Source organism: Aphanomyces astaci, assembly GCF_000520075.1.
Source record: "Aphanomyces astaci strain APO3 unplaced genomic scaffold supercont1.40, whole genome shotgun sequence".
In the NCBI taxonomy this organism is placed as follows: Eukaryota; Oomycota; class Saprolegniomycetes; order Saprolegniales; family Verrucalvaceae; genus Aphanomyces; species Aphanomyces astaci.
Genome location: NW_009798303.1, coordinates 208,068 through 233,071, shown reverse-complemented (window position 1 = coordinate 233,071; position 25,004 = coordinate 208,068). Strand labels below are relative to the sequence as shown.

Genomic DNA, 25,004 nt, shown 5'->3' with positions numbered 1-25,004 from the left:
TAACTCGTCCGCAGTGCTGTTGATTGAATCAATAACTAGTAATACTACTAGGTACTAGTAGTAGCTGAGCTGGAAGTCGAGGGTGTCAATAAATTGCCCGCCCCTTGTTTGACCGTCGTCGTACGTACTTCGAAGTAGTAATTGTAAATCGAGATATTCTTATTATATTAACCTAATTGTCAATAAATTGCACGCCAAATGTTTGTAGAACCTAGTCCTTAAAAATGATAGGCGGTTCACTATACAATTTTAATAAGACACCATGTCGCATGGGTTTCAATTGGCTGACTCGATGACAATGACGCGGCCGACATCGGCGGCGCCTCGATCATCCACCGTCATGTCGTCTGCGACGCCCCCTCTGTTCCGTCTAACGTGCTACATCCTTCTAAGCCTCCTCTTGTGCTTCTTTCTTGTGCTGCATGTCGTCGGCTCCGTCTTGGTGCTTCTCGCTGCGATTGTCCTCCGTGTACGCGCTCGCGCGACCACCACAGACTTCCCCGACCGGTCAAAGTCGTTGGTGTCCACGTACCGCAAGACATGGCTAGCTCTGTACAAGGCAGACGCGTACATCCTGTGCTGGTATAGGCCCCGCCTTGCCGACGAACTGCACGTTCCTCGCGACGAGTCCGAGGTGGCGGACGACCTGTGGGCTCATTTCGCGTACTTTTACCTGTGGCGCGGCGTGGTTGGCACGTGTATCGCCGCCGTGCCGACCGTGTTTTGGACCACAGCCGTGTCCTTCTTGGTCGCCTTCTTCAATGCGTCCCCAGCCGAGGACATCGTCGCCGACACGTTGCCGTCCCAACCCCTGCCCTGGACCCTACTTCTGGACGGCTGCGCGTACATTGCCCTGGGTATCGTCGTGGCCAACGCCCTCATACCGTGGTGTCTCGAGTGGTGTGTGCATGCCAACATGCTGCTGTTTCCCGCTGTCAACTACAATTTGCACTTTGAGGAAGGGGCGCCGCTGATCGAGCCCCCGTCTTCTTCGTGGACCCAACGAGCAACTCAACGTACGACGATGTCACCATCGTACTTGAATATGTCGTCCGATCATGCCATATACTCTCTCCCTCATCACCATGCTTCCTTTTATCTGTAGTCGCCTTGTCTGCTGCGAAAAGGCGCCCTGGAGCGGTGATGGAGAAGACATTTGACGATGCCGTCAAGTCGCTGGTCACGTCCAAGGGGGTGGCAGCAGAGCTCAAACGCGTACATCATCGCACTCTGGCCAAGCAACACACACATCAGACCCTGCTCCTCGTCCGGCGACTCCTCGAGCACTTCGTCACCACGGTGCCGTCGGGTGGTGCTGGCGTTAGCCACTGGGTCGACTCGACGGTGGCCCCGTTGCGGAAAAGTATAGCCGGCTACGACGATGACCAAGGGCGGCTAGCCAACCAACTCGAGCGCGTGGAGGCTTTGTTACGTCAACTGACCGATGGGTCGTTGGCTAAGTCTGGTGAATGTGGAGTCAGTACGTCGCCAATGGGGGTGACAGTCGTTCACGGCGCGCAACCTCCGACTAGCCATGTCGACTCTTTGTATGCAAATGCGGCTACGTTCCCCTCGTCGCTCGGTAAAGACTCGTTAGCTTCTCGTTTTTTCACACGACTTTTAGAAGGGAGGCCTCGGCAAGATGCTCAACGAACTACCGCTAGCGGCGACGGCAAGTCCAGTGTCAACGAACGCTCAGATCTTGAAGGCTACGACGACGACGTTGTGCAGGACATGACGCCACGTCGACAAAAGCGACCGACACAGTTGGCCCAGCTGGGCGCGGAAGAATCACCCGAGTATCATGTATTGTTGTCCCCTACGTCAGACGCTGCCACGTATGGCATGCTGTCGCCCCCAAACCGAGCCGACACGGGCATCTTTCGGTCCATCTTTTCGACCGAGTTGGTTGATACTAGTAGTAATACTAGTAGTAGTAGTAGTACTACTACTAGTCGAGACGACGCGGTGCACTTTCAAGCGTACGCGCCGCCCGTGGTGGCCGCGCCGTCCACGTTTGAGTTTGCCGTGTGGGCGTTTTTGGTGCACCAGCGGGACGAAGTGCGCGAACTTGCAGTGTCGTCGTCGGCATTGTCGCGCGAAGTGCTGTTGCCGGTGCGGCGCGGCGCGCTTGCGCACGTGACACTTGAGGTGCCACGTGGTTTTGCCATCCTGGACGAACCGACCAAGGCCATGGATTGGCAGGGCGACGTCACCACCGTCCAGTTCCAATTGCAGTGCACTTCAAGTTCTTCCAACGACGGCCAAGCGATGATTCAAGCCACGATCGTCGTCGGCGCCAAGGTCATGAAGCTCAAGGCGTACCTGTTTGTGAGTGGAAAACCAACCCACGCCCAGTCAGATGATGACGTGGCAGCGCTGTCGTGCGAGCTCGAGCGTCTCGAAGAATCGTTCCACGAGATTGCCTTTGACGACCTCGACGTCCACGACGGCCAAGTTGTCGGGGCAGGTCACTATGGGGACGCCGTCCGGGCAACTTATCGTGGTGCAGAGGTACGCCATCCCCACATCAAATATATATGTATATATATTAGTTAGTATATATGGTCATGCATTGAGCATATTAAATCATATTCAGTACGCCATCCCCACATAAAATATATATGTATATATATTAGTTAGTATATATGGTCATGCATTGATCATGTACACATATATCTTATTCAGTGAAAACTTGATAGTATAAAGGTGTGTATGCATATCTATGACCTATGACCCTCCCCCCATGTTGTTGTACTCGCCATGCTCTATCTTTAGATTGTTACACTCTTCAAAATAGCAATTACCACGCTTCCCACATACAGTATCATGTTGTGCCTAGTATTGTCGTTGGTTATATATCGTTGCTTTGTGATATCCTTTGACGTTACACGATGGGCGGATCCATCGTTGCATTGTCATGGCGGTCTGCAAATTCCAGTCCGTTCAATCGTATCGAATATATATATATATATATATATATATATAAGCTCCAGTCGCTTCTTCTTCTTTACTAGTATCGTGTTTTCTTATACAGTTAATCTTTTTTGTAGGTAGTGGTCAAAACCCTTCGACCCGACGCTTTTGGTTCCAACTCGGATCAAATCGTCCGCGAATTCCGCCATGAGGCCGCGGTGCTCAATATGTTTGGCCATCATCCCAACATCGTGCCGTTCGTGGGGGCGTCCACCGACCTCTCCAAGCCGTTGACCCTTGTCACATCGTACTTGTCATACGGCAGCGTGGCCGATTCTTTTACGGTATCATCGAACGTCAAACTCTCCTTGTCGCAGAAGGAAATCGTCTTGTACGACGCCGCCGCGGGCCTACTCAATGTGCACGAAGGCGGGTTTGTGCATCGCGATATCGCAGCCAGGAACGTCCTTATTGACCCCGTTGGTCGCGGCAAAGTGTGCGACTTTGGCTTGTGTCGCCGGGTCGATGCTTCCATTGGGGGGTGGCATTTTCAGCACGGACACTTGCCTCTCCGGTACATGGCTCCAGAGTCCCTACAGCCGCCGCACGCGTTTTCATTCAAGTCGGACGCGTATATGTTTGGTGTGTTGATGTGGGAAACACTCACCGAGGCCAAACCATTTGGGGCGCTGGCTCCGCAAGACGCTGCCGCTCTCGTGCTGGAAGGCCACCGGTTGGCCTACAACAACAAGGATGGCAGCAACACCATTATCCCCCCCAAGTACCAGCATCTCATGGAAGGATGCTTTGCAGAAGATCCGGCCAAGAGGTTGTCTATGGTGGAGCTCGTGCACGCGCTTGGGCGGTTGAATGTCGTCTAGCGTTGAAGGAGGACTAGTTAGTAGTATGAGTATTGAGGACGGGATAATATTATTTTTACACGGCATACAAGGCGTTGATTATTGGTATTTGAATTATATAAGAACCATCAAGGTAGGTACTATACACAGTTTACCACACTTTTCACGCTCCGGATATTTTGCTTTTCTTGATTTATTACAAACAAGATAATATTTCTACAGGAACCTATTCAATCTACTAGTAATAACAGTACGTAGTGCGTGAGTCAAGAGTGGGCTATTAATAGTACATACCCCCTTGGCCATCGTAAGGCAAATGCACCACGACGTGACGGTCGCCGCATTCGTATGCAACCAACGGGATTGGACCCATCCATCTCTTGTGCTATAAACTTCATAAAACGATATTGTGCTTTCGAGTGGTTTCTCGTTGGAATTTAAATCGATTTGATTGGCTACCTCAGATGAGCTCAAAATTATTAGCCAATCAAAACCTTCTCAATGAAATTCAACAACCAATCAGATCGATTGTGGATCGGTTTGGTCGGCGCGATTCGATTGCACCCGCTCCCCAAATTTGTACTATAAAATCGACAATATGTATGTATATATAAATAATAATAATAACAATCTCCGGGTCTTGTGTTGTCACCATGTTGTGAATGCGCGATGCAATTGCGTCATGGTCGGCCGTTTTGACGGGTCTTCGGCAAAGCATGCAGCCATGATCTTCTGGTACTTGGCTGGTATAATACTACTCCCGTCTTCTCGACGAGTCGACATATTCAACCGGCCGCCTTCCAGCACGTACGCGGCGGCCTGCGGTCCCGATAGGTCGGCAAATGGACTCGCCTCGGCAAACGTTTCCCATATCAGCACCCCGTACGAGTACACGTCGGACCCGTACGAAAAAGCATGGGGGGGGACTAGGGATTCCGGCGCCATGTATTTCAACGGCCCGACGCCCGTGGACACGTGGGACCCGCCCACGACGGCGTTGACCCGTCGGCTCATGCCAAAGTCGCATAGCTTGACGCGCATGGCGTCATCCACCAAGCAATTCCGAGCTGCAATGTCACGATGGACGAACCCGCCTTCGTGGATGTTGAGTAGCCCCGCCGCTGCATCTGCCAAGATCACTTGCTTTTGGGGCACACTCAATGTACTCGTCCTAGTGCTACTACTAGTAGATGTACTAGTAGGACCACGCAGCCATTGACTCTCGAGGCTCCCATGCGGCAAGTACGCCGTCACGAGCGCGAGGGGCTGGGAAGGATCGGTGGACGCCCCCACGAACGGCACGATGTTGGGATGATGGCCAAACATATTGAGCACCGCGGCTTCATGGCGAAACTCGTGGACGAGTTGGTCGGTCGAAGTGGAGTCACCATGGAGTGTCAAGTCTTGGGCTTTGAAGGTCTTGACGACGACATCGCGGCCGTTGTACACGGCGCGATACGCGTCGCCAAAGTGGCCTTCCCCGACCAGTTGTTTGAAATCGAGCAAGTCGTACGGGATTTCTTGAAATGTTGTCGGCAGCCTCTCGAGTTCGGTCGTCAGCTCGTGCATGATCCCGTTGTCGTCGTCGTCGACCACTAGACGGGGGATGGTCGTCGTGTGGACAAAAACGAACGACTTGACCACCATCACGTGGGCCCCAACGACAATTGTGGCTTTGAATAGCACTTGGCTCGACGACGGACAAGCCAAGCATGTGACGCTGAACGGAATGCTGGTCACGTCCCCCGTCCACGTAAACGCCTGGGTGGGCCCGTCGCCCTCGACGACAAACCCGTCGGGAACTTGCAACTGGACATGCGCCAGCGCCCCACGTCGGACCGGCAGCAGCACTTCGCGGGACAGTTGTCGACTTTTACTGTCCCCAGCCGTCGCTTGTTCGTGCACGTCATGTCTTTGGTGCACCAAGAACGCCCAGATTGAAAACAAAAATGTCGAGTGGAGGGCGACACTGGGCGGTGCGTAAGCAACGAAGTGCACGGCGTCCTGCTTGTTTAGACCTTTAGCATCCACACTTCGGAACACTTGGGGGGGGTGAAACTCTGGGCGATTGGGGGGCTTGTCCTGACGGGGGGGAGCTGCGGCACCTTGGGGGGAGAGCAGCCCATAGGCGGGCGAGGACGGAGAGTATACGGACGCCACGCTGGCATAGTTTGTAGGTGACAACCAAGTGCTTTCAGGTTCGGGGGGTGACGTGGCATGTTGCTGATGGGGGAGTGTAGAGGAAGGGGACGGCGCGCTGCAGTACACACCGTCAGGAACAGCGTGGGGCGACGGGGACTGGATGTCTTCATAGTCGGCATACTCGAACGCGTCGTATTCACGGGTGATATTGGTTGGCACAGTCACTTTGATTCGTTTGTCCGGTGCATCCACAATCGAAGTCGACTCGGCTGCCGAAGATGCATCGTAGGCTTGTATTTGGACGGACTGGGTGGATGACGACGTGGCGCTGTCTTGGCTTCGCTCTGTCGGCAGAGACGAGTACTTCGGAGGCGAAGAGTATTGAGGACTGCTTCGGCTGCTGCTAGATAAACGTGTCTGTGGTGTAATCGTCAGTGGATCGAGGAGACTGCCGAGCCTGGAAGCGTTGAATGGGCCGGCGACGGGGTAGTTGGAAAAGCTGTTGGTAGTACGGCTTCGATCATCGTTCTCACTGGATTCCTGTGCTAGCGGCAGCGAATATCGAGGGGGCTTCTGCTTGGTCACGCTATCGTTGCTACTATCTCTGGACACTGACGTCATGGACAGTGGTGGGGGATGCTGGTTCATGAAGGTGGACACGAACGGCGGCGCTGGCACGGCGATGCAATACAGTTCCCGATCTTCAACGTCTGTGGCCGACGGCAGCCGTGTGTAGTTGGTCATGGAATGATCGACGGTTGGAGTTGACGTGGTGGGAAGGCCCAGGTCGGTGGAGCTGTCTTCGATCTGGACGTACCGAAAAAGCGGTACTAAAACAACCCCAGTAATCCAATCGTGGACAATCGCCAATACGATTAAAAATGCGATGTAACCAATGACTATTCCCGCCATGGCAGCAGCTGTAATATCAGGGACTGCCGCCGCCGACGCCAACGCTAGAGTGGACAAGATGTACAACGTGCACAACACTGGTTTCCACAGCAAGAAGTACAGGGCCACGTTCGTTTTGTGGGCGGCCAACGCCGCCACGGACGGCGTCTTGGAAGGCACAGCCGCTTGCAAGTTGTACGAGTTGCGAATATTGATGTCCACGACGGCGTACTTCAAGCAATAGCTCTGTACACTGGCCTTGGCGTGGTGCCGATGGCCGTCCCGATGCTTGCGAAGGGGCCAAAAGAGCAGGCGCAAGATGAACCCAAGGGCAAGTGCAGCTAGCATCAGGTACTGCCACGCAGAACATATCAACGACATGATGTGGAAGCGCACGAAGCGGTAGATGGACCGGTCACCGCAGCATGCAAAGTCCCGCATGATTGACGCTGAGACGGTCGTTCAGCGCCGTCGCACTAGCCAGTGAAAGTCGAGAGTTTGAATTTGTAACGGTGCTATTTCGATGTCCTTTTATGTGGTAGGTGCGACTAATTGTGTAATTAATGAGATTGGCTGATTATTCTGACATTTTTTCACAGTCAATATACAGTGTTATTAATAGCAAACGGCATCATGACTTCGAAGGGAGAGCTAAAAGAAGGGACTGGTTGGTTCAGATTCGCAAACGTTACCAAGTTTCAATTTGCCAGATTCGATGGTGTTGAAGAGCTTTGGATTTCATTAGTATGTACTACGAGTACTACTATACTATTAATAGTACTGTGTACTGTTAATTTAGCACTACTTGGAATTTTAATATTAAAATTGTGCTTTATTAACATTAACAATATTGTGAGTTTGCTATAAACTCCCAAAATTCGCGTGGTTTTCAAATCAATATTCAATCACCAGGAGTTCTGATTAACGTTAGGTGACAGTGTGAATATACTTGTAAATTCAATATGAGCCAATCAAATCCACTTAAAATTGAATCAGCCAATAGCGTCGTTTTGAACCAATCCAGAATAAGCTAATTACGGAGTATTATATAACGTTACCACAGTTGGAAGCTTATTACTTCAAGTAATATTAATAAATAGTACTAAGAATATTAGTACTATTCCCTGTCAATAAACTGATAAAACTGGAATAGCTCGTTGGATTCAGTCACCGAAAGACTTTTTCATAGAACATTGATCGACATCTCAATTCGCTTCTGACATCCTTCTTAGCTGCCACACATGCCATTTAGACTGTGTCAATGACCCTTTCATTCCCCACTATTGAGAGCACGAATACATAGTACAACAGTCCAGTAGTTTTAAACAAAGAACGGATGGGAATTGAACGGCGCATCCGACGTAAACACGAATGTGCTTCCAATCTGAAACGTCCAAAGGTGGAGTGCACACAACTTGATTCGTGCATTGCCGTCGTGTGGAGTGCTCTGGAGTCGGCCAAGCAGCGACATGCATTCTAACACGGGTCAAATGTCCCTCTCGGAGCAACCTCACAACCAGCCTTGGGTCATTCTGGCTTTATGCGCACGCCATGTCGTCGTAGAAGTACTTCATGGTGTTGTTGAGCTCTTTTCTTCGTGTTTCGAGTCCCTGGCATTGTCAGAATTGGCATGAAGGGGTTGGAAGGGGCATGGATCGAAACGTGGGGTGGCGCTCTTTGCGAGGGATTTCTCCTAAAGATACTCTCCCGCGTTGTGATTGGTCCAAAAACTGTCGTGACGTCATGTTGAGGTGGAAAACTTGCCAAAACCCATACGTACCTCTATCTTTTAATCTGACGACCCAGGCGGGGTGACATTACTATCCCACATGTCGGCGACAGGTTTCATAGACCTTGCACTTTGAATGATGGCCTTGCTGGCAGACTTCAACCTCATGTCATCCGTCCTCCATACACAAAACAGGACCAAGATTCCATTCCGTAGACTAAGATTCAACCCACTGGTGTGGCTTTTATCGAATCCAAGTCCAGCACGAGCCCAGCAACAACTTCCCTCAGTCCTTCAGTTGTGAAGTTAAGGCATGGCTGTCAAGACTACTCCCCGCGCAAACCACATTCCCAGCGCCCACAAGGCTGGCATCTCCGTCAAGGCGGGCGGGTCCCTCGGCGGCAACGCCCGCGCGTCGCGTAGCTATTACCATTACAAGCGCTTGTACGTTGCGGCCGCGTCGGCCGTTGCCGTGCTCGCCATCTTCGACTGGATCCCGAAATCCTTCCCGACCAAGGACACTGTTCTCGCTCCGTTTTCGTTTTTCACGCTGCTGCCCATGGCGATTCAAGTGATTGGGTTGACGCTAGTGTTTGCGATCGCGGCGTTCTTCGCGACATCCGGCCGTCCGTTCCTCTTGTTTGCATGGAACTGCTTCATTCGTCCGTTCTTGCATGCCAAGAAGGCCAACGGTGTCGACTCGGACGAACATCAAGCTCGATTGGAGCAATTTTACGAATCCCAAGCCGATATCTACGACGTGACGCGCCGTCGTCTCCTCCGCGGCCGCTCCACCATGCTCAAGCTGTGCGCGGCGCAGTTGTCGCAGTTCTACCCGGTCCGCCAGCCCACCGTGTCGAGCGACTCGGACGGCGACGTCATGATGTCCCCGCGGTACCCTCCTCGCGGCGCCAACCGCCGGTTCGCATGGATCGACATTGGCGGCGGCACGGGCGAAAACATTGAGCGCATGAACCAGTTCTTCCCCATTGCCAACTTTGACAAGGTGTACTTGGTGGACATCACGCCGTCGCTGTGCGAAGTCGCGCGCAAGCGGTTCGAACGCCTCGGGTGGGCTAACGTGACGGTGCTGTGCATGGACGCGACCAAGTTTACCGTGCCGGAAGAGGACGGCGGCGGCGACGACATGGAGATTGCGCTCATCACGCTCAGCTACTCGTTGAGTATGATGGAGTCTGTGTTTGGCCTGGTGGACTCGCTCACCAACATCTTGTGCCCCACGGGGATCCTCGGCGTGTGCGACTTCTACGTGTCGCCAAAGCGGTCGGCCGACTCGACGCGCCAACTGAGCTGGATCATGCGTTGGTTTTGGCAAATTTGGTTCGACCTAGACAACATTTACTTGCACCCGAGCCGCCGCGAGTACTTGGAGTACAGGTTCAACACGATCAAGGCTTTGAACGGGAAGAACCACTTTATTCGGCCCATCGTGCAAATCCCCTACTATGTGTGGCTAGGCGCCCAGAAAAACGTACCAGTGCCCGTGTGTGACGACGTTGCCGACGGCGAGCGCGGCGTCGAGACGGAATCCAACGCAAGCAACAACTCGAGCGACGATGACGCCGCCGAGGTGATGGCCGTGGAAGGTGGCGGCGGCGGCACCCTCGTCACGTACCAGCACGTGCACGGCAGCGGTCAAAAGTGGAGGCAGCCGTTCGATCCGAAGCTCCTTGCGCGCTTCGACACGTACATTTACTGCTTTGCATGGGAAGACCCGCGCGTGGATTTGGAGTTCCTGAACTTGACGCGCGACGACCGGATGATGGTCATCACATCCGGGGGATGCAACGCGCTCGAGTACGCCGTCCAGGTCGGGCCCGCGCGCATCCACTGCGTCGACTTGAACCCGTGCCAGAACCACATGCTCGAGCTCAAGTTGGCGGCGTTGTCGTCGCTGGGATACGCGGACTTTTGGAAGTTGTTTGGCCAAGGATACGTTCCTGGGTTCCATCACCTCGTGGACACGCACTTGAGTCCGTTCTTGTCCCCACATGCCTATCATTTCTGGAAGCAACATGCGACGTTTGCCAACTTGTTTGAGACGGGGTGCTCGGGACTGGCGGTGCGCGTGTTCAGGTTCGTTGTGGCCGCCCGCGGACTCAAAGCCCAAGTGCGCGCACTGTGCGAAGCCAAGGATTTGGAGATGCAGTGGCATGTGTGGACGACGGAGCTGCGCCCGCACATTCTTAGCCGATGGCTCATTGCCCTCCTCAACAACGACCACTTTTTGTGGGGCGCGCTGGGCGTCCCCCCCGCGCAGATGCAAATGCTGCTGGAAGAAGGCTCGGCGCAGTCGTACATTGAAAACACGCTCGACCCTGTCATGAAGCACTCGCTGCTTCGCACAGACAACTATTACTATTACTCGTGCCTCATGTGCTGCTATAACCACCAGAACGCGCCGTCGTATCTCCAGGAAGATGGGTTCCGTGTCCTTCAGACCGATCCGACCCGCCTCGATGCGATCAAAATCCACACTGCCACTGTCGTCCAAGTTCTCACCCGCGACATCCCAGACGAAGACCTCACCCGCGTGATTCTTATGGACCATTTGGACTGGTTTTCCGAGGAAGACGCCGAAGCGGAAATCCGCGCCGTGTCGCAGAAAATGAGACAAGGTGGCCGCGCGTTCTGGCGGTCTGCCGGCAAGTACCCGTGGTACAATTCGCTGTTTGAAAAGTGCGGGTTCCGCGTGTATCCGTGCCAGATCCGCCAAGGCGACCACTTGTACATTGACCGAGTCAACATGTACGCGAGCTTTTGGGCCGGTGAAAAGATGTAGCGAGGCTCTTGCTGGACAAATATAATATATATATATATACTTCGAAGTATGAAATACTGTACTGTACTGCGTTGCAGTGTCCTTGTCCGAGTGTAGTATTGCGTATTATAATTCACTGTCAATAAAGTCTAAGGTATCTTCAATCGTGATACTCCCTAACTTGGTATGGTGTGGAAATATAATTCACGGAGCGTTTTTTTACTTGAAAATTTAGATTCGGTACGTCAAAGTATGTGTGATTTGAATGCAATAGTAATACGGTTTGGATTTTGAAAGTTCTACCTTCAAAGTTTGGACCTAAGTAGACCCAAAAACAGCTCAGAAAATCGATCCGTTACCATATCGACACAACCAAATTTCACAAGGATTGGCAGAAGAATTTAGCCAATCCGATTGCAGGAAATCATCACTTCCACCAATCAACAACTATTGTAACTGCTGGATACTACGTCTGTTTGCAAATATTGCAAGCAGACATTCCGCCCATAAATAAATCTGAGTATATCGAATTTAAATACATATACTAGTACTGCATATAATAATTTTCTGGAACCATATGGCATACCCAGCTCTGACAGGTGCTGCAGCTTCAGCCTTCATTGCTTCCAATGCTTGTGCTCAATGGGCTTGAAATCCTAACGCTATATCACGATAAATGAATTGTAATAGCTTACTATGAGATGTCGAAGCCCTTCTCAATACCCATTAATGGTTGTGGTTGCATGCATGCGCCGTGTAAACTGATGAAGTCCCTAGGTAAAGAAGTATCCCACCTGAAACTGCTTGCAATATTTGCAAAACAGATGTAACTACTGTAACGCTAGTATATTTTTACATACTACATACCAGTACTAGTACACGTTAGTATATTATTACATACAGTACAAAAATCGATCGTTATATTTGGCGAATCAATGAAACATAAAAGTCTAAGTTCTGGCTGAAACGACAATATTTATGGCATACTGCGGTGGCCGTACCTTTGGTGTTCATCGTCACCGCCCTTAACGTTATTGTGGATCATCTACAAGATACTTCGAGGTTCTAGTATTGTGGAGTTCGACGATGGTTGGGGAGATTGATCTTAACGTTAAGGTTTTTGGACGACCAAAAATAGTAAGCTTACCATTACCGTAACAGGTATTCAAATCATGTGAAATGACCAAGGAATGAATAGTTGTTCGTGGTAGTGGTTTGCGTACTCAACACAGTACAGTTAGGGACTGTACTACGTTGTTCGTTGGTGTACGGGTCAGTGGAGTTCTGGAATGTTGCTATGTCGTGGTTTTCGTAAACTCACTCGGTAACGTTATCTACCTACTATACATATCACTGTGTCATCGTTGTGTGTTAGGTTCACTTTTGATGTGCTGTGAATGTCTACTCCAAGAGAAGAGTACTAAGCTTACCAGGTACTAGTAACTAACTACCTATAACTACAGCTATTCTACTGTAGCAGACTCCCACCATCCGTACAATAATGACAAGAGCATTTCTCTATGCAGCTAGATCATTGGTAGTTACTATAGCCACCCGACTAACCACCATCGACAACACTTGCGCCTCCTCTGTAGACGTTGTGCGATTTGGATCGTGAGTTAGCATTAGACGTTGTAACGTTGTAGGTTGTTTAGTTGCATGTCATTTTTTGATAAGATGTCGAGCTGAGTGGCGTTGGTATTTCGAGTGCGAGAGGCAGTAAAACGTGATCGCGGCACCAACACAGAACGTCACGGGTCCACCTCGTAGTATGTACTGGCACAGCCACCTACATACCGGTACAGTAAGTTACTTCCTGCTAACGTTACCTCGTCGCGGCAGCTTAGACTTTCAGTTTGGCATATTTTGAGCCCAAACTTGAGACATGTATGGAATACAGCCAATTTCACCACAAATGCGACAACTATTGGACTATTTTGACGGGTTTCGTTATGCAAGAGGCTGACAGGACATGGAAATCCACCATATAAGATTATCTCCGAGCAGCGACAATATGTTCATTTTCCAAAATGCACCCAACCATCCACTCCTCCAAATCCCAACTCAGCTACATTCTGCACCCCAATAACTCGGACGACGACGATTGCACCATCGCCGCCACCCCATCACCGCCTGCCTCCAAGACTTCGCCGACCCCCACGATGTCCATGGCCCAGCTTGACCTTAGCAGCCCACAGTCGTCATCCATCTCCCCAGCCCGACCGCCAAAGAGCTCAAGCGTCAAGCTCATGTACAACCGCGTGCGTCAACGCGGAGTCAGGCAAAAGGAAAAAGTCGAACGTCAGCTTCTCCGCCAACAAGTGGAGACTCTTCAAGTCCAGCTACGCCATCTGCAAGCAAAACAACGACAAACAAGCGCCGAGGGGCGAAGAATGCGATTTTACGGCTTGCAGCGGTGGCAAGGACCTGCGGCAGCCCCCACCAATAAAGGCGACTCTGCTGCTTTTTCCGATCACTCAAATTGACGAAGCGTAATCTATATCCACTATAAGGACACCAACGCGTAACGCTACAAAAATATCGCATGGTCATCATATCAACTAATATTCGAGTCTTCGGATTCAGGCAAAGTGTCGTCACTATACTTGAATAAAGTAATTCCGCCTTCGGAATACAGGGACGGCTACCAGTCGAGTGAGTTTTTGGAATATCCGAATTCCAAAATTACCTTAAATCCAATTTAATATGCGACGATAAACATGTGGAACATCCCGCCCTCCACGAATACGTTAGCAAACTACGGTAGGATAGTTCACCCTGCTACAGTATGTACTATTAATAGTACAGTGTAAGAGGGTACTAGTAGGCTACTAGTAGAGTCCAACTTATTGTCGCTAGTAGTACAGTACTAATACCGTAGACAACGATTCAGGGAAGCCATACAGTACAGTATAGTAGGTAGATTCATTAACGCAGAAAGTTATTGACTTTTTCATGTGGATAACTAACTGTAAATAAATAAATACTTCGTATACAAGCACGGAAGATATGTTCAGTGGTGCCGCCAACCAGACGATCTGGACCCCACGTTGATGGAATAAACACAGGGGACCAATTCCCCGAGTGAGTGGGTGACACACCCACTCAATTGGTCAAATACCCACTCACTAAGGGGGAATTTGGTCCCGTTGACCTAAAACGTCCCTAAGTGGGTGGTACTAATTGCTTGCTAACGTTACGATAAGTATTCCTAGTAATACAATCCTAACACTGTAAAGTACAATCCTAACTTTAAAACGTTAAACACCGTTACGAAGGCATACAACGTTGTAAAACTTTAATCGTACCAACGGTGAATACTACTACTGTTGTTGCTTGTGTAGATTGATGCTCCGAATTACTTCGAAGTATAAGGAACATTTGTAGTTGTCGAAATATACTTTCGTCGTTCGTGTATATCACTGCCACGAAGCCTAGCGACATTAATTGTATTTCCCCGATAACGTTAGACTACTTACTCATGGCTGCTGCCGCCTTGTGTGGTAAAGCTTACTTTTAATAGCATTTCCCCGATAGACTACTCATGGCTGCTGTCACCTTGTGTGGTGTAAGCTTAATTTAAGTGATGAAGTATTCAAATCCCATCAATTTACTACTCGGAGGAATGATGATAGGATACAATGTTGTGAGGACTGTAGGTTGATTTGCTGAGTAATTTCGCGATGAATACATATTTGCCCCCCTCAAAGTACAGTCTAGGATTCAATGTAGTTATGGGGAAGGGCTTTGAAATGTGAAGGGGTGGCGCAACTACGATTCAATCTATCCCAGCTAACGTTACACCTTAAACCAGCACCCCCAAACTTAAATGCCCAATACTTCGAAGTATTAGTAGCATGTACAGTACCAGCCCCCTTCACTTATAGCTACATGTACTGCATTTGTTCACCTAATTATATTCGTTTAGAATCTCGTAGAGTGCTCAATTATGACTATCGTATGCCGCTAGTAAACACGTACGCCTTGCGTCTACTGTCGATGGATCGGAAGGTCATCAAGGCTTCAAACTATATATTCACTACAACTACCAAACGCTTGAAAATCAAGTGAAGCTATATTCAAGTAATATACAGTATAATCATAATCTAAATTTCTGTACACTAGTGTGGTAAAGGGCAGAGACAGCCACCCGTCGGCTGAAACGATTGGCCATACTCAAAACTACAAATGCTACAACAATCTAACCCTCAAATAATGCAAGCCATAGTTTTGTTGGAGCAACTGAACTACTGTACAGTATAGCCGTAGAGCCACTCCCACAGAAAATCACTGCAATAGATAAATTTGTCATATTCACATGCACAATCAAATTGCAAACAATGAATGTGCGGGTCGACACTTGATCATTCGCAACGTGCAACAATGCTCATCAATGAGAAATGACGCCGTTGATCCAATACATCAAAATGACAAATTAATAAGGCAACGAACTATACAAGGACAATACATTGTGCCAAGGCTTTAGTTTCGTAGCGTTGCGCGTCAATAAATGGGATCTATCCAAGTGCTGTAATTCAGATTTTCATGCCTGTGAAACTGTCACTACTTAACGTACCATTGGGGATGCCCGTTCGTGAAGTGGTCGCGGAATATTTCTGTCCATACAAGGGGCTGATCGCGGAATATACCTATATTGATGAGATGAATGCAACAAGTACAGGGGAGTGGCTACATGCTTATTGGGGCTACGCTGTGCCCGTATGTAAGGTTTAGCTAATGAGATGTGACTACCCTAACTAAAGTAGCTACGCAGCTAGCTACAGTTGAAGAGTGGAGCTGCAATATTATCGGCTTGGATCTAGCCACAATAACTTACTAGTACTGTACTACATATTATTATAGTACTTCGAAGTAGTTAGTACTAGTATTTTTTTAGTATTTATTTACCTGCTCAATTGTGGTAGTATGCCTTCGTAACGGTGTTTAACGTTAGGAATGTACTTATCGTAGCAATCAATTAGTCCCCAATAATATCAAATTCCCTGAGTGGGCATTTGACCATTTGAGTGGGTGTGTCACCCACTACACTCGGGGAATTGGTCAAACAATGGGCGTCGATTCGTTACCTACTTCGAAGTATTATGTATCCAGCTCTCGTGCACTACTACCGGTAGTACCGTCAACTGATGGTACACATATAAGCTTCGTACCTTTCGCCAACCATAATGTTATCACAGTTTGCAGTGTTGGTGTACCGGTAGTTCAAAACCAATGAAACATGACACTTCCCCCGATATATTCGATATTTCAATGCTAGTTACTGTAGGTGGTGCCTTCGAGTCTCCATTATCCCTCTTGCTGTAGCAATCAATGATAGTAATGATATGTCTGGTTTGGGGCTTCGAAGTTTCGGGGTGGACAGCCCCCATATCTGGGCGGCAGACACTGTGGAGTTGGCAAAGGCCGACAACTCCGTGAGGGTAGTTTGGGGGCTGCAGTGTACGTTGGCAGCAACGAGGTTGGTACTTTCAGCAGTTCGCCTCTGAATGGAATAGAGTGGGGCGCGCGTGTACTTTGCATGTAAATACTATACATGGATGGGTTGACAACTTGGCATGACCACGCAATGGTCAAGATATTCCAGTTCCCCGTGGTTTACTCATTACTCAATGTCCTATGGCGAGCAACCACAGAAACCAACGACCCAGCGACGACAGGGGCGGACGTTGCCAAGGTAGCCTCTAGGGCTTGTCAAAGTACTTTGAATACTGAGTAGCGGTCTTCCCCTTTTGAATGCTGATTGTGAAAATCCCGACTTGGCGATGGAAAACTCTATATTATTCACTTGACGGCTCGCACGACTCAAATTTTTAGATATAAGGTGTTTCATGAAATTTCCGCCCAGCTTGTGTCAGCCCATCGTTGTATCGCTTAGCTCGACGATTTTTTCAATTCTGTAATTTCCCTATGTAAATGTAAATTCCGCCCAGGTGTTTGACTTGAATAACGTATGACAGATTTGACCACGGAAATTCTCAGAGCCTCTTCATAGTAACGTTAATCTTTATAAAATGTACAAGGTACATTCAATTTAGAAGTCATTGTAATTATGAGATTACATGAGTTGTCAAAGAATGAAAATATTAAATGCTAAAGGTATTATTTACCTGAGTACCATACTTTATATCCAGTCATCTTCGTTTGATGATTGTGATTGGCTACGAACTGGCCGGAAATTTACATGGTGGACAGAAATTACATACATCACCTTATATATATATATATATCATATTTCTCGTCGCATGGCCACGAACTACTACACTATATATTATTCCCACATCCTACGACGACGACGACGGCACGAGCGTATACACGAGCTCCAGCGGCACTCGTTTCGTAGTTGACAGCTTAACTTGCACGGGCTCAAACAAGGTAATCGGGACCGTCGCACCTGAGGCAACCGTCAAGCTCAGGCATTTCTTGACGTCGTCGAACTTGAAGTTCGTGGCCACGTCCGGCGCGTCCACGCGCTGTTCAAATCCGAACGAGAGGAACATGAGCGTGAAACTTCTGGATCCGACGCCCACCACCACGGCCGTCGTGGCGACTTCCCCCTTGTGCTCAACATACCGAGCCAGGTAGATGAGGTCGCAAGACTGCTGGGCTCTCTTGGACCGAAGCTTTTGGAGGTTGCACGTGTCGACCATCTTGGGCGTGACTGCAACAGACGAAGTAGATCCACTTAGCGACGCTTCCAACAGCCGATGTACCAATACGTCTGCATATCTAGGGGAATATATATATATATAATCCATGAAGGGTATATATATACATATAGTCCATCTATATGAAGCAAGGAAGCCACATCCAATATGCAAACACTAGTTGGTGCCATTCTCGACGAGAAAAAACGATATATATAGTATTATGCAAGAAAAGTAACCCACAAGGAGGGAGCAAATGATATAAATATATATATATATATATATGTATATAATAGATAGATACAGTGTGTCATATTGAAAGGGTCTGTCTATATATGCAACGACAACAAACATATATATTGTATCTATAAATATATAGAGAGAGAGATACAGTGCATCATATTGGAAGGTAGTATATATACAACGACTACAAAGAAATATATCGAAATATAATGAACTACCTTCGAATGGGCGAGGTAAAATGCGTATAATACGGCAAATTCAACGCAAAATGGCGATGGCGATCCGTCAAATGGCGGTCCTCCACGATGACATATTCAGCTGTAGCCATTGGTTTCGTCAGCACGTGGCGCACAGTTTGCAGCACCACCGGGCCTCGTTCTCGTTCGAGTTGGGCTAAAAACGGCGTCAAATGCTGTTGATTGGTCAGATGGACTCCCATTTTGTCCAATTGGGAGAGGGCATTGCCCCACTTGGTCTCGTCAGGCGGCGAGTGGGAGCGCAAGAGCGCGCAGGGCGGGCCATGCTGCAGAAGCTGCTGCGCCACGAGGTAGTTGGCCAGCAACATGAACTCTTCGACGAGGTAGTTGCTTTCCCGCAGAGGGTACTCGGTCATTCCCACTGGATTTCCGTCGTTGTCCAGTTGAAAGCTCAGCTTTGGACGAGGCAGTTGCACCGCGCCAGTGGCAAACCGTTGGCGGCGGCGGGCCATTGCAATGTCCCCCAACTGCCGCACACATGTCGCGATAGATTGTTTCGAGTGGCCGCCCGTGGGCGGTCGAGGCCTGTGAAATATTATTATTTCAAAAATCGTATCAGAATATATAAGAGAATAATATTTATTATTGATACCAGGCAATGTCGTGGGTCGTGGACGAGTCCAGCAAGAGTTGGGCTGTGGCGTAATCCAACTGACAGCATGACCGAATGATTGTTTTGCCAAACCAAATAGGCGCATCCGCCACCATCGTACCGTCCTTGCGCATATGCCACAACACCTACGATACATATACATACATACATTCCGTGTTTCAGTATACAAATAAGTTCCTGCAAAAAAATACATTGTTAGGTGTACAAGTTATAATATATATATATATTGTTTTGATGATATGCCACATATATATATATATATAAATAAATAAATTCCTAGCTAGCTATGCCCCTAAGTGACTCCATCAGCCTGTAGGTTGAATAATACACTTGATATATACCCTGCATAAAACAAAAATATATATTCGTATTGTTGATTTTCTTCAAATTCCGATTTTCTATGGTTCATTCAACCAAGCACAAACCGGGTAGATACATCTGATTGGCTAATATCCACTTGGCCCTTTCCGGTAGAAGTCCACAACGATATTATTGTAGCCAATCATCGACAAGTAATTTCGGATTGACCAATGGGAGAGGTAGGCGCGCAGTTCGGTAGATTCGATTGGACGGGGGGTGAGACCGAATCTCCAAAATACATTCAATTGTCCACTATACCATCTATCGTACACGCACGATATCGCGCAGCCACATATATATATATATATATATACATTCACACCGTTTGAATACTTTGTAGCCAGAGACGATTGATATATATATATATATATATATATTTGAATCGACCTTGCAAACAATAGGAAGACGCCTGGATAGTATCATACTGTATATATATACGTACAGTAAACGCGAGTCGATCTACCGATGCGTTGAGCGAGCACAGCTGCTCACACAGCACTCGGGGCAGCATCGGCAGCACCTGGTTGACAAAGTATACGCTCGTGCATCGCGCTTGCGCCTCCACGTCCAGCGCACTCCCGGGGACAATAAAATGCGACACGTCGGCGATGTGCACCCCCACTTCGAACGTGTCGTCATCGGGTAAGCGGCGGATGGACATGGCGTCATCTAGATCCCGCGCCGTCGACGGATCGATGGAGAAAACTGTCCAACCGCGCAAGTCCCGCCGCCGGTCGAGTTCGCTTTGTGGGATGGTCCACTCGGTAGCCACTGGCAAGGATGCAGCAATTTCTGGTGAAAATGGTTCCAAGTGTCGGAGCAACGAGTTGGTTGTGAGCAACGCCAAGAGGTCAGAGTCAACCTGGGATGCCGGGCCTAAAACTTGCACCAGCACACCCTACAAAGTGTCCTAGTCAGTTCTACTCCATACCACACATCGAAATACATATGTATACTCTTTTACCAACCATGAAACAGGTATGAAAAAACAAAATATTTGAAAAATATAAAATTGAGGTATATATATATATATATTGGTATATTGTCAAGTCGATTTGAAAGTCCAGTGCGGATCGGTCCATCGAGAATGAGCAGTATAAAACAAATCGGCACACAATCGACCGACCAATCAAAAACCCCAGATCAAGAATCACGTGGCCAATCCAATACCACAATTCCACCTCGAATTAATGTGTGACTGCAATTAGTGTGAGTGACACTGGTCCAAAGTCAGTTCAATATGCATCGATCGAGAATCAAGAAAGTTCAGGACCATACCGTGGGCGATTTGTAGTGAACCGCCCACTGGTCCAACTTGACCAGGCATAGCATTGTCGTCGCAAACAAGTGGGGGTTGCGATGGTACTCTGGTGGCATGTTGTGAATGCGCATGCCCCGGGGAAGTCGCTTGTCGAGTGCATCAAACAGTGTCACATTTTGTTTTGTCACGCGGACGACCCCCACATATGACACGTCAGCTCGTTCTAAAATGTGCACCACCGACGCTGTGGGTTGGGCTTTCTGTCCAGCTTTGAGATGGCTTTGCACAGCGTCGACATGCGCTTGCAGCCGGTCGATTCCACTACCAACTGCCACGTCATGTCGAGCAGAGGACGGAGAGGCGGCAGGGGGTTGGGACGGCTGCACCAACGGGTTCCATAACGCAGCCAGGGTCTCGGCATCCGAACTGATACACGCAGGGGAAGGCGTTGCTGTAGACGTTGCTAGCGACGAGGATTTCGTGCGCCACTTGGTTTGCGGCAACCCAACCAACACGACCGTATCTCCGTCCAACGCTCGGTTTTGACGGGAAAGTCCATCGATAAACAGATCCCGATCTAGCCCTGGAATCGTCACGTACGCGTCCATGCGGTTGTGCTTATTGACGCGAAGCACGCCTGAGACAAGGGAGCCGTCACAAAGGCCGCGGACGACGTCGTCATAGGCCAAGTGGGGCTCATACTCGGGAGTGTACTTCTTGGCATAGTCTGTCCTGGATTTCGCCTTCTTCGGGATGGCTATGGCGTTGTTGAGGTCATCGTGGGGGCCTCCCCCACTTCCTCGATGTGGTGGTGAAGGAAGTTGTTGCCCTAGTGTATCGTGGATGAGACTCCTCGTGGTATTCGCAAGTGTGGGGATGGATGCAGTCGACGGAACGTTTGATCTGTGACGAGGTTTTGTTGCTGGCTTGAGTTTGGCCTCGATTTGGAGGGGCGGCGGCGGCTTTTGATTTGGAGGCGCGACGGCTGGTTCAATCGTGTTGGCATCTCCTGGCAGTGTCGATGATGATGGAGGAGGCGGAATGACCTTCTTCTTTTTCTTCTTCTTTTTGTCCACGTTGGATACACTCGGCGCCGCCGCAGATGGCACGGACGCGTGAATGCGAGCAGGTTGGGGTGGCTCCTTGTTGGAGACGCTGGAGATGTCGTTCGAGGTGGTGGACTGATGGGATGCAACTGTTGTGGGAATGGGTGGTGGTAGTGGGAGAGTGTTCTCGGTGGGAACGGTTCTGGATGGAGCGGGGTGCTGTTGCCACGACGCGGCGTTGGCTCGCTTGACATTCTTCTTGGCGTGCTTCTTTGCACTCGGTTGTGGATCGATCAGAGGGCCACATATGTGTGCTGGAGAAGATGCAAGAGTTCCCGTAGATGGCGTTGCGTCATTCGGGTGTGCCATCGTGGGCTGATGTCCACCTTTCTTTGCTTGAGTGGGTTTTAGCTTTGCAGAATCCTGAGGTGTCATCATGTGCGGACGACCATCACTGGCCTGTCGATCACCATGCACTTCATCGTTTCCCATTGAAGGTCGGTCTGTCTCTAAAGTTTCCTCCGCGGCCCTCCTTTGCTTCCACGTCGCCTTGGTCTTACCATTGGCCTCCTTCCTCAACATGCTTTTGTCCATGATGAAGGTTCCCAGCACTGTACGGTGCTGCATTCACTGTCAGACTTACCTTATTTCGTGGTGAGTTATTTCAACAAATGGTGGTTATATTACGAACCACAATCAGCCAATCGAACGACTGCATACGCATCATTCAGGGGGTTCTCGTTGTAACGTTATGATACTAACTGTAAACACGTGACGGATCTGTGATTTGCCGAAAGATCGGTGATTTGCCGAGCTGCACTACCCAATAGAATTCAAGAATTGATATGATTGGATAAAATAAAAGCCTGCAACAACTAACACCTTCAAAACATTATGATGGGTATAGTACTATTTTAAAAAGGTTATCACCTGTTTTCAAATCAAATATGACCTGTAAAATATTATCTCGTCATACATATAATATTGCTCTATAAATCAATAATTTTGATTCAACGAAGCCGTAAAATTCCAATACTGAATTCAAGGTTAAATTTCGGCAAATCACCGATCGCCTGTTTGAGCGCCTAACTTTGACATTTTATTTGCCCTGATTCACACTCTTACTCTTGATTTGTATTCGGACGATGCTATAGAGCTAAAAAAGTTGAGTTTGGGACTGCAACTTTTACGTCGAGATAATTTGAACTTCGCCAGATATGGTCGATTGAATGGAGCTCAAAATCGGCAAATCACAGATCCGTTACCGTATTAATAGCTGAGGTGCACAATCCGGATAAACATTATCCGGGAATTTTTGGTAAATGCCTCGTTTTTCGAAGTATATATTGCTCCTAGGCGAGTACCTCCTGCGCCGCTCCTTCGCTCCATTCATATTCATGCAAGTGTACTCTGCCAAAGCGGCCCCTTTGATTCGATCTACGGGCAAAGTTGAAGAAATGAGCCATTTATCATCCATCGACAGTAAGTCATTCTGTCCGGATAAAAGTAATCTGGGTTGTAGAACTCCGATGACTTATACTTCATGGTTATGTTCACTATTAATATCAATGCAGATACTATTACTTCAAAGTAATAATAATAGTACTATTAATATTTGCTATTAATACTACGTAGTACGTAGTACTGGTATTCACCTGCAGAGAATTGCATTGTTAGAACCACTTTCGACAGGTCACGAAAATAGTGTTGAAACTCTAGGCGCTGGAGACGATGGAAGGTAGATAGTGAATGAAGTTCAAGTTGATGAAATATTCTTATCATCTGACGTGTTTGGCAGCATTATGTACGCCCGCATGGATAGGCTGGGTTCTTTGCTGCAGTGAAGTTACTCAAACACGCGGTAAAAACAGCCACCGCGGCGCATACTGTGCAAAGTTATTCCAATTGGTAGATTAGGTATCGACTCAATAATATCACGTCGAACTTGAATTTGTTCAATACATTTAAACCAATTCACTTTAACGTTTCCATTTGAAAGCGAAGAAGTGTGAGGAAATACAAATGCATCCCTCGACGTTTGCATCATAGTTAAAGTTATTTTTTCCAAATAATCATCATAAAATCCGCACACTCTTAGACAAGGAAATGATTCTTCATTTACAAGATGATAAACCCGACAATCCTTTTCAACACTTGCTGTTTTATGCCATCTCAAACGAATAGAAACATACGCACCATTTTCAGACCTCCCCAGAGCGACGTCATTCCACTTCAACGCAAGCATTTCGCCCATGCGAAAAGAACCAAGGTAGCAGCACGAGAGCATGACCCGATACAATGCTCCCAGAAATGGGTTGAGCGAAGCAAATCCATTCATAAGCGTTGACAGCTCGTGGATGGTCAATGGGTGGGCTTTTGTTTCGTCGTCTACATTGTTTTGTCGATTGTACTTTTGCAGACCGACAACATACTGCTTCGACTCACTTGCTTGGGCAGGGTTGGGTTCGACATTGTTCTCCTTGAAGTACGCGACTAGTGCTGTCTTGGCGGAGTCGATCGTGCGCGCTTTCCGTCCCAACGAGTACAGTTGATGAAAGAAATCCGTGCAGTCCTCTGTGGAAGCGGTCACTGGGTCCGCCCCTTGCTTGTGGGTTGCACAAAATGCTTCGAAGTGCTTTTGGTACGTCGCATACGTTTGTCGTGTTGACGCACCGGGGAACGACGCCTGGATGGTTTGCTTCGTAGGTGTTCCTTCCATTATTTACGAGAATGGAGCTTTGAATGGAGGTTACAATGAAACCCCCGTATTTGGAGGTTTTGGCCAATCACATTGTGTACATGATGTTACATGTTAACGATATGCTGCCGCAGCGACAACATTCTCGTCCAATCATAAGACGATATTATCGGTCGACGAATCAAATTAAGATTCCTTGTCGGTTATCCAATCACCGGCTCCAAATTTGTCGGTTTGTTGTCGCGTGTGTACTATATGTACAGTATTCAGTTCCTTGTTTACTCGCACGTGACAACTTGAATCAAGTTGCAATGGTGCACCATGATTTGAATGAATCAAGTACCTACTGTTACTTGGTGGTTCACGAAACAAATACGAAACGTTACAGTATCTAGTATATACTACTAGTACTACTAACCAAAGTGGTGGTGTGTTTGCACAAGTAAAGTTGAGGTGCACGTTATGAAAATGCAACATGAGTAGAACCTCGTATGCACTACAGCAAGACCAACTCAAAGACTGTATATTGACAAGGTACTTG

At 48.5% G+C, this 25,004-nt stretch overlaps 6 protein-coding genes across 7 annotated transcripts; 3 read left to right on the top strand and 3 right to left on the bottom strand.

Moving 5' to 3' along the window:
• Window positions 1-262: 262 nt before the first annotated feature.
• On the top strand, window positions 263-3,869 carry H257_12366 (TKL protein kinase; the record flags this gene model as incomplete). Its single annotated transcript, XM_009839535.1, has 4 exons — window positions 263-1,016; window positions 1,106-1,582; window positions 1,625-2,514; window positions 3,054-3,869. 4 exons carry the CDS (start codon window positions 263-265, stop codon window positions 3,795-3,797), a joined length of 2,865 nt encoding a protein of 954 aa, XP_009837837.1. The 3' UTR covers window positions 3,798-3,869.
• A 497-nt stretch (window positions 3,870-4,366) lies between these two features.
• Window positions 4,367-7,250, bottom strand: H257_12365 (serine/threonine protein kinase; the record flags this gene model as incomplete). The annotated part of the gene is made up of 2 exons (XM_009839534.1): window positions 4,367-6,748; window positions 6,812-7,250. 2 exons carry the CDS (start codon window positions 7,248-7,250, stop codon window positions 4,425-4,427), a joined length of 2,763 nt encoding a protein of 920 aa, XP_009837836.1. The 3' UTR covers window positions 4,367-4,424.
• A 1,520-nt stretch (window positions 7,251-8,770) lies between these two features.
• On the top strand, window positions 8,771-11,394 carry H257_12364 (hypothetical protein). Its single transcript, XM_009839533.1, has one exon. It carries the CDS (start codon window positions 8,852-8,854, stop codon window positions 11,339-11,341), a length of 2,490 nt encoding a protein of 829 aa, XP_009837835.1. The 5' UTR covers window positions 8,771-8,851; the 3' UTR covers window positions 11,342-11,394.
• Window positions 11,395-13,350: 1,956 nt separating this feature from the next.
• Window positions 13,351-13,892, top strand: H257_12363 (hypothetical protein; the record flags this gene model as incomplete). Its single annotated transcript, XM_009839532.1, has 1 exon — window positions 13,351-13,892. The coding sequence occupies one exon, from the start codon at window positions 13,351-13,353 to the stop codon at window positions 13,804-13,806; it is 456 nt and encodes a 151-aa protein (XP_009837834.1). The 3' UTR covers window positions 13,807-13,892.
• A 3,646-nt stretch (window positions 13,893-17,538) lies between these two features.
• H257_12362 lies at window positions 17,539-22,385 on the bottom strand. Of its 2 annotated transcripts, none has more exons than XM_009839530.1 (5): window positions 20,737-22,385; window positions 19,901-20,356; window positions 19,078-19,223; window positions 18,447-19,010; window positions 17,539-18,067 (listed from the first exon to the last, which is right to left on the bottom strand). In XM_009839530.1, exons 1-5 carry the CDS (start codon window positions 22,357-22,359, stop codon window positions 17,623-17,625), a joined length of 3,234 nt encoding a protein of 1,077 aa, XP_009837832.1. In that variant the 5' UTR covers window positions 22,360-22,385; the 3' UTR covers window positions 17,539-17,622. The 2 variants fall into 2 exon arrangements, with proteins under 2 accessions (XP_009837832.1, XP_009837833.1); XM_009839531.1 differs by having other exon boundaries at window positions 17,539-17,999.
• Window positions 22,386-23,883: 1,498 nt separating this feature from the next.
• H257_12361 (hypothetical protein) lies at window positions 23,884-24,484 on the bottom strand (the record flags this gene model as incomplete). The annotated part of the gene is made up of 2 exons (XM_009839529.1): window positions 23,884-23,908; window positions 23,973-24,484. 2 exons carry the CDS (start codon window positions 24,482-24,484, stop codon window positions 23,884-23,886), a joined length of 537 nt encoding a protein of 178 aa, XP_009837831.1.
• Window positions 24,485-25,004: the final 520 nt, after the last annotated feature.

Coding starts and splice junctions, on each gene's coding strand:
- H257_12364 (XM_009839533.1), top strand. CDS start 8,852: ATGGCTGTCAAGACTACTCCCCGCGCAAACCACATTCCCAGCGCCCAC.
- H257_12362 (XM_009839530.1), bottom strand. CDS start 22,359: ATGGACAAAAGCATGTTGAGGAAGGAGGCCAATGGTAAGACCAAGGCG. Junction 19,224..19,900: donor TAGATCGACTCGCGTTTACT/GTACGTATATAT, acceptor TATGTATCGTAG/GTGTTGTGGCATATGCGCAA. Junction 19,011..19,077: donor ACGACCCACGACATTGCCTG/GTATCAATAATA, acceptor AATATTTCACAG/GCCTCGACCGCCCACGGGCG.